Source organism: Ipomoea triloba, chromosome 13 (genome assembly GCF_003576645.1).
Source record: "Ipomoea triloba cultivar NCNSP0323 chromosome 13, ASM357664v1".
Lineage (NCBI taxonomy): Eukaryota > Viridiplantae > Streptophyta > Magnoliopsida > Solanales > Convolvulaceae > Ipomoea > Ipomoea triloba.
Window position 1 is genome coordinate 21,269,952 of NC_044928.1, and position 8,982 is coordinate 21,278,933.

General features: G+C 30.7%; 1 protein-coding gene across 1 annotated transcript in view; it reads right to left on the reverse strand.

The window, feature by feature from the left end:
* LOC116002549 (probable magnesium transporter NIPA6) overlaps positions 1 to 5,391 on the reverse strand; it is a 10,617-nt gene extending 5,226 nt beyond the window's left edge. Inside the window, exons 1-6 of the mRNA XM_031242719.1 lie at positions 4,946 to 5,391; positions 2,506 to 2,562; positions 2,324 to 2,414; positions 2,067 to 2,227; positions 1,843 to 1,970; positions 247 to 384 (exon numbers count right to left, since the gene is read on the reverse strand). Coding sequence (XP_031098579.1) covers positions 247 to 384; positions 1,843 to 1,970; positions 2,067 to 2,227; positions 2,324 to 2,414; positions 2,506 to 2,562; positions 4,946 to 5,066 — 696 coding nt within the window. The 5' untranslated portion in view covers positions 5,067 to 5,391. The remainder of the gene's footprint in view (positions 1 to 246; positions 385 to 1,842; positions 1,971 to 2,066; positions 2,228 to 2,323; positions 2,415 to 2,505; positions 2,563 to 4,945) is intronic.
* Between the last annotated feature and the right edge of the window lie 3,591 nt (positions 5,392 to 8,982).

Consider the following 8,982-nt stretch of genomic DNA (forward strand, 5'->3'; position numbering starts at 1 on the left):
AAACCCCCCCCCCCCCCCCCCCCCCCCAAGACACCCAGCATAGGATGGAGGATCCACAATCCAAACTGAGTATTCTGAAAATAAAACAGTACTAGGTTTTTTGATAACACTGACATCGATTATTAATTTTTATCGCTGTTGTCGCCTCAAATCTTTCCAATATCATTATTATATGGTGAAAAGGGAAGAGAAAAAAAAAATAAAAAATAAATAAATAAATAAAAATTAGAGGATCAACAAACTGACCTTATTTAAGTAATTGAGCTGAATAATTATACATGTAACTGAAACTGTTACAAAAACCCACGTTTGGAGGTGGGCAACTTGACTTGAACCATCCAGTGTAAGCTTTATAGCAATGCCAATTGCTTTAATGCTCATTACCTGAAATAGAGCAATAATTCAATTTTCTTTTCTTTTTTTTTTAATTATTGTTTTTCTATAAGTAGCACTAAGTTAAATTTATATCAACCCAGAGAGATTGTAATACTAAGCATATAATTTAAATCAATTTCCCTTCATAAGCAACATCACCATTTAGTTCAGTTCAAATTGGAAGCCCTCATTTCGTTTTAGGCCACTCATGTACCTCTCAAAAGCACTGTCATGAATAATGCCTTCATCTTCATAAAAGGGATAACTTTTAAAAAAATTACTTGTAACATTATAAACCAAAAGAATAAGAGGGGATTGCCATATACTTCCCATCATCTACAAAAATGAAAAGGTAATCTAGTTCATACACTAGGGACAAACTTTAAAATTCATTCAAAAATTAATAAAATTAAAGAGTAAGCTTTTACTTGAAACTTGCTTAAAAGTCAAACCATTACTAACATGGTAGAATATGATCAATGTAAACTAGTTGACATCCAGATGTAGCTATCTAGTTGCTTAACTTTGAAGACTAACAAAATAATGGAGAGCATTTATATATGCTTTGGAGTTTGGAACAGAACATGATGACTTTCTCTATTGCACCAGGCCTTCCATGTGCAGCTCTATTATTAAATAAACAACTTCTTCTTCTCCCTCTTTTTTTATTTGATTTTTTATTTTTTTTAGTATGACTAATAACTAAATACAAGGGCAGTGAGCCATCTACACTCTTGAAAAAGCCCTTATAACATAGGAGTATTTTAGACAATCCTATAGGATCAAATATGAAATTATGAGAAATACTTAATTATTTATAAAACATTAGCCTTTCATAATCATTAAGATAGAAAAAACAAATAAAACCCCATAAAAAGGCTATTGATGAAATAGCTTTGCAACATAGGTCATCCAGCCTCTTGTTACATCTTTTAGTTATAATTATCCTAATTAAAAGTATGTACATCATACATTATCAAGATGCCAATAAAGAATTAAATCTAGCCACAAACATCAGACTCAAGCTCTGTATGCAGAATAATAACAAGAACCATTCTCAAGGATGGGTGATTAACAAGAAAAATAGCACCAACACTCCTGCAGTCTCTCATCAGCCGCACAGTATCCTCCAACATTTTGCTATTAAAATTATGGTTTCCTTTAGAATTAATACCAACTTTTAGTCTCTTAACTATGGTGACATTTCCACTTTTGATCCTCAACTATGAATAAAGTTTAGACCCAAATGCCCTCATATGAAGGAGAGTGAAGTTTGGTCAAAGGATATTTCAGACATTTGAACTAAATTTTGACAATCTAAAAGAGTCAAGGGACCAAAAGTGAAAATGCAACTGCAGATTTTGGGAGAAGTCTACAAAACCCTGAAGAGTAGAATATCTTGCAACTGTTTAAAAGTAGTATCATTATCAAACAAAAAGATCTTTTCAAGATTATATAAGCACTAACCGTCAATGATCCGATTATGGAACAAATACCAATATAAACCATAATATTTGTCTGTCCATAGCGTGGCTCACAATACAACACCAGTACCAATACTATTGCTATTGCTGCTGCAATGTACAAAAGAAAAGCTGCACAAAAGAAAGTGAGACGTTATTAAGAAATACGGAGTATATAATTTATATTACTGAACATAAGAGGATGGCAGAAAATAAAAATCAGTGTACCTGGCTGGATTGCTAAACCCCAAATTTCGTCCACTGAACTAATGCTATGTTCTCCAGGAGCATGAAGAACAATGACTGTAGAACCAACTACACATAAAATGCATCCTATTACTCCCAATTTCCGCAATTTTTCCTTCAGTAAGAAATGAGCTAGAACAGCACTGAGAAAGATGAAAAGGGCACCTAATTATTTACTGGAAGTACATATGGGCATTATCCATATAGTAAAAAGGTGTAAAAGTGAATTACACAATTACCTAACTATTATACTCAAAGCTCCCAGCGGTGTCACAAGCACAGCGGGCGCATAAATATAAGCTATGAAGTTGGCAAATTCTCCAACAATCACTGCAAAAGTTTGAAGGTATTTAAGGTGGCTTTAATATACATTCCACTTTCAGAAATCAGAAACACACACCACTTGCAGAAACAAACTTACTGGTGACCATGCCAATCCACCAGAGTGGCTCACATAGATAACCATACCCTCCTGAACCTGCAACGATGAATAAATAGCCACCAAAAGAAAATAAAATAAATAGCACAAAAAGAATGCAATATAAAGAATATGCAAATTAATGTGTATACACCAATAACTTGAATATACATTCTGCCTAGATTATTCTATTTAAATAGCTCATTTCTTCAATGAACTATAGTTCTTGATATTAAGTCTTCGTATTATAAGGAAAACTGGGTATGCTATAAGTTTGTGTTATTTGTGTCAATGCAATTTCTAAGATTCATGCAAAGTACATATGATCACTGATAAATCTCCAACACAAGTACCTTCAAACTAAATTACATGTCCTAGTTATATGCAGATAGTTAACTGTCCATATATCAGTAGGATAAAATATTAATGTTCTACGCATTCAACTCCCTCATGACTCATGAGTTGTGATTCCATAAAGTTAACTTCTCAAAGTTCTCCCTTATAGTATGTTTCTGAAAATAACAACATGAAGACTGATGTCTCAATAGAAGTGACAAATAACATAGAAAAAGAAAAAATAATTCTTATAGAGTAATAATAATAATAACAACAACAACAATTAAATTTTTAACCTGACATCATACTGTAGCCTTTAGTAAGGGAGAATGAAACTAATTCAACAGCAGTTACAAAGAATGACACCCTGTTTCAAACTATGATTAACATAAACTAGGATTACAATATTTCGTAATCCAACCCTATTTACCACTCAAAGTCCAATTCATTTTGATTATTAAAAAAGAGGGTTGGGGAGTACTTCATAGTTGAAAAGCAATAGAATAAAAAGGGAAGAAAATGAAGACATTATTTTTAGAAAGGACCATTAGTGCAGCATTGACTTAAATAATTTTGTAGTAAGAGAAGTGTTAGTTTTCATATGATGAGTAATTAAAAACTACAGTATTTCATTTTATAAAATTAATTAATTTCAGAACTTTATGTTAAAATTTAGAAATCAAACAAAAAATGAAATTTTCAAATAAATTAGTTCCCCTTATGGTGACATCAAAACATGTAGCTTCAATAAACCCATATACATATACAGCCAGACAAGGAAGTCAAAACTATTGAGATCTCCTTGAAACTAAATTTCTCCCAACAGATTATTTCGCCCATGAAACTAAATAAAAGAGAGTAACATTTTAGCCACTAAAAAAAGAACAAGTAATATTATCCTTGGCAGCCAACACAAGCTCATCACCCCATTCCAAACCAATTTTCTTAAACATTTGAGAAATCTTTACCTAATGCATCTAGACCTGACATTTAATTACAACAAAAAGAAAAGAAAAATGAAAATCATCCATGTTGAAAACTTGTAAAATATGCACTGGACATATGCATGTATTAATAGATGCAGGAATGAAAAATATTTTACTCTAGAAATGATGAAGAACCATAACATTCTAAAATTTTAAACCTCAGGGTTTCATGTAGATATCAATGATCTATAAAGTCCAGGGTGCCAACAATCAGTGTAAGCACTCTGTTCATAATGTAGAGTTGCAGACCTTACTACAATTCTATGATTGAATACTTTACTCACATTATGCACAGTGTCCATGGCATTTGCTCTATACATTTTGAATGGTTAACACAGTCAAACAAGACACTCTAAAAGTACTAGAACTTTTTGCCCAGCTTATTTGAAGCTAAGTTCGGCAAAACAATAAATTAGGGGGGAAAAGGCTTTAGGTACTTAAAACTAGACAAGAGGCAAACGCCTTGTTTGGTAACATTGTTAGCTTATCAGCCAATTTTGGCTTATTTGACCATTATTAGCTGTTTGATTTGGTTAAACATTCAACATAAGTGTTTAATTAATTAGTTTTTTGTAACAGCTTATTGCACCGAAATACTAAAATTCAAAAAGCTTCTCAAAGTAAGTTTTTGAAAAAGTCATTTTGCATGTAATCAGCTATAACCTAATAGTTAATTTACCAAACATTTTTCTACAATAAGCTAATGCTATCAACTAATCAAACACACTAACCCAATCAGCTAATAGCTATCTACCAAACACCCCCTTCTATTCTTCAATATGCTTCAAAGTTGAAGCTTTTATAAAAAGAAAAGTCTCTTTTTGAAGATACTCCAAGTGGTCAAACAATCACATAGGTTAATATGTAAAAAATCACAATGCTACGAATTAACAGACCAATTCACTAAATACATAAAAGAATTGAGCTCTTAAGAAAGATACAAATTATGAATTCCATTCACCGTTTATTGCATATTGACTCAACAAATCCTAGTTCATCCTTTATTCCAGCGAAGGCTAACACAAATCTCATACTATCGCGCAAAATTACAATGCTACATACAAAAAATACACAAAGAATTCGGAAATGAAGACGCATTTGCGTCGATAAATTGCACGTACTAGCTCGAGTTCCGCAGGCGCCGGCTCTCTGGAGTCCCTTCTTCTTGATGATGAAGCTGGATCCAATGAAGGCACTGGATGCCATGGCCAATCCGAACCCTATCAAATTATTAGTGATCATGATAGAGACGTTTCTAAGGTTCTTCTACAACCAATCGAGGATTTAATTCTCATCTGAAATGCCAAGAATGTGGATTCAGAACCCTAGCGCTACTCGATTTTCTCAAGAAAAAAACAGAAAATCTGAGCAAGAAAAGTAGAAATAAAAAACAAAAAGAAAGGGGCCAACTGCGTTTTTCAGAATATTTTACAAAAAATTTGTTTGTTTTGATTTTTGAAGATGAATGTGGGTGAAAGAGGACGCGCGAGGCAGATGGGTGTAGAGCTGCCAGTTCAAAGCTCGTGGCAGATGTGTATTTATATGTTTGATTCTCTCATCTCAGCGAGGGAGATCCCCACTTCGCCAGCACTCACTAAAATAATATGGAGTAATAATAATAACATGTCAGCGATTTTGCGATTTACCTCTATAATAATTTTAAAGGTAAATCTATTGATTTGTGATTAATCTGATAAAATTAAGATCATTTGAATAATAATAATAAAGTCAAATAAATCTTTAAATTTTATTCAAAAAATTTTATTAGGCTATTAAACTTTTAAACGTTACAATTAAATCGATAAACATGTTATTTTAAAACATTGAAACCCAGAAATTGATTGGTGACATATAATTACAGGTCACTAGGACTCCCGAGACCCTCTGACAAGCTTCGACCAAATTTTGGCATCAAACACCAGAGACCAAATGGTCGCCGGTCGCGTTTGGAGAAGGTAGACCAACTAGTCGCTGGAGAAGGCAACCAGTTTGGTATCCTTCTCCAGTCGCCTTCTCCAAACCCGACGGGCGACCGTTCAGTTGCCGATCCCCGATATTTGATGCCAGAATTTGGTCAGAGGGTCATAGAGGAATCCTAGTGACCTGTAATTACATGTCACCGATTGGTTTATGGACTTCAATACTCCAAAATAACATGTTTATGGATTTTTTTTTTGAATACTACTAACTCTATTACAATGCAGTATCTGTTCATAACTACTTTCTCAACCTACTGAAGCACAAGAGTTAGTATTGCAACTTTTATAAGTTTAAAAGTCTAATTGACTTTAGAGTAAAGTTTATGGGTCCATTTGACCATTTTCATACTAATACTAATAATACTAATAATAATAATAATAATAATAATAATAATCTAATAATCTATCTACTAAAGATTGATAATATAAATATAAACCCGACGGGCGACCGTCTGGTTGCAGATCACCGGTGTTTGATGCTAGAATTTGGTTGGAGGTTCGTCGGAGGGTCACACAAGAACTCTAGTAACCTGTAATTACATGTCACCAATCGGTTTATGGGCTTCAATACTCCAAAATAACATGTTTATGACTTTAATTACAACTTTTAAAAGTTTAAATGTCTAATTAAGTTTTAGAGTAAAGTTCATGGGCCTATTGGACCATTTTTTATAGTAATAATAATATTAATAATAATCACTACTCTATCTATTGAATATAAGAGTTTATTACCGAAATGGTTCCTCGACTATTGCGAAATTACTAATTTGGTCCTCGACAATTTTTTTTGCCCAATTAAGTCCCTCGACTTTGAAAATTTTAATCAATTTGGTCCTCTATTTATTTTGCCGTTAAACATCTGTTAAAATCAGGACCAAATTGGTAATTTTGCTATAATCAATGGACCATTTCAATGAAAAATTAATCACCAATTTGGTTCCTTGACTATAGAAAATTTATCAATTTGGTCCCTTGACTATAGCAAAATTACCAATTTGGTCCCGATTTAACGTATGTTTAACGGCAAAATAAACGGAGGACCAAATTGGTTAAAATTTTCATAGTCGAGGGACTTAATTGGACACGAAAAATTGTCGAGGACCAAATTGGTAATTTCGCAATAGTCGAGGGACTATTTCGGTACTAAGCTCTGAATATAATATAATAATATAAATACATAAATAAATATAATAAGTGTCAATGAACGAGAATAAAAAATTGTTGGTATAATAATGTGAATTGTTAACTTGTATAATTTGATATATTAATTGTACAATAATAAGACATTTTTAAAAAAATAATAAAAAATAGATAAAAATATATATGTAATAGAAAAAAAAAAAACAGTAAAGATATGAGGATTGCTTTTCTTTCGAATATAAGCATGATCTTCATTCTTTTTTTGTTTGAAAACTAAGCATGATCTTCTTAATATAAAACAAATATTACGTTAGTAATTTTTTGAGTACATATTACGTTAGTAATTAATTACTTTGATATAATATAGATTTGGTAATTTGTGTTCTTTATTTATTAACTTTTGTAAAATTATTTTAATATAAGTATAATTTTAACATTCAGCATAAGTTTAAAAAACTTTTTTTTTCCTAAGAGGTATAAAACTAGTTTGTCAATATATGAGTGTCCCAGTAATGTACAAATTTAACATACATAGTTTAGATTAAAACTATTATGTATGATTTGATATAAATAATCAATAGATAGTATCCATATATAATTTTGTAAATGCATATTTTATTATGTAAATATTAGTTGGATTGGTTAATTATTTTATGACTAAGATAGTTATGTAGTGTTTGCCATTTAGATTTCAATATATGATACAAATTTTGGAAAAAGGAAGGAAAAAAAAAATTTTTAAAAAGAACATATAAATCAAAGCTGTGTGTATTTTCTCTAATGTGATAAACCCAAAGTGCCAAACCTTAATGGACAAGTATTGTTAACCTTATTTTTTGTTTGGATTAAGGAAATTAAAAAAGGGTACGGTGAAGGATTAACTTTATTTGGACACTCCAATATGGGAATACAATATATGTCGCAAGTTTGCATTTGATTTAGGCAAATTATTGTGTTGATCTGACCACGCCGTAACGCGTGAATCATAATAAAAAGTACTCCGTATATTTTAATGTAATTAAAATACATTATTCGTGTATTGAATATACATTATATAAAATAAAATACTTTTAGTACTTAAATAATGTACTTTCCCTAGATACAAAGTACATTTTTAATATAATAAATATACATTATTTGATAGTATGGTCCATACAATAATTATTGAATTGCTATTATGTATAGTATATTAGTAGTTAATTAGTTATATCATGAATCATGATACATCATGCGCATTATGAACCATATTTTTAAAACTTATATACATGTCTTTAACATATTATTACCTTCGATTAATATATTATATACATATTGCAATTAACGTATTAATTATGTACATACATTAAATATTATGTAGTTTCAATCGATTTACAAATACATAATTTATTAATTGAAGATACATATATACATAATCTGGACCAAAATTTATAATACGTATGTTATACCCTAGTCCACAATATAATTCGTGTATATTTATGTAATTCCTATGATATGATATCAGTCGGTATTAATAATACTAATTACATTTAACACAATTATATATTATATTGAGTGTTATTAGAATCCAAACGCGATAAACCCAAAGTGCCTAATCTTTATGGACTAAGTATTGTTAACCCTCTTTTCTTATGAGTTAAGAAAATTATAAAAAGAGAGAAACTTAACTTGATTTTAATTTGACACTCCAACTTGAAAATATAAGATATATATGTTGCAAGTTTGCATTTGAGTCACAATCTAACTAATTAATATGTATATATGGAACTTTTATAGTGTCGATGAGTACCATTTCATCGTATTCAATACAATTATATATTATACTAGGTTTTATTAGAAGTATTCAGCATAATGTTCTATTATATATAATATATTGGGTATCATTGAGAACCATTCCACTAATACTAGGTAGAGTACAGTACACAGAATTGTGTCAAATACTATTGAAATAATTACCAATAATAAATTAATATAACATATAATTATATTAATTACGAATGAGATCGGTGTTGATTAACACGTTAGAATTTTCCAATGCGTAT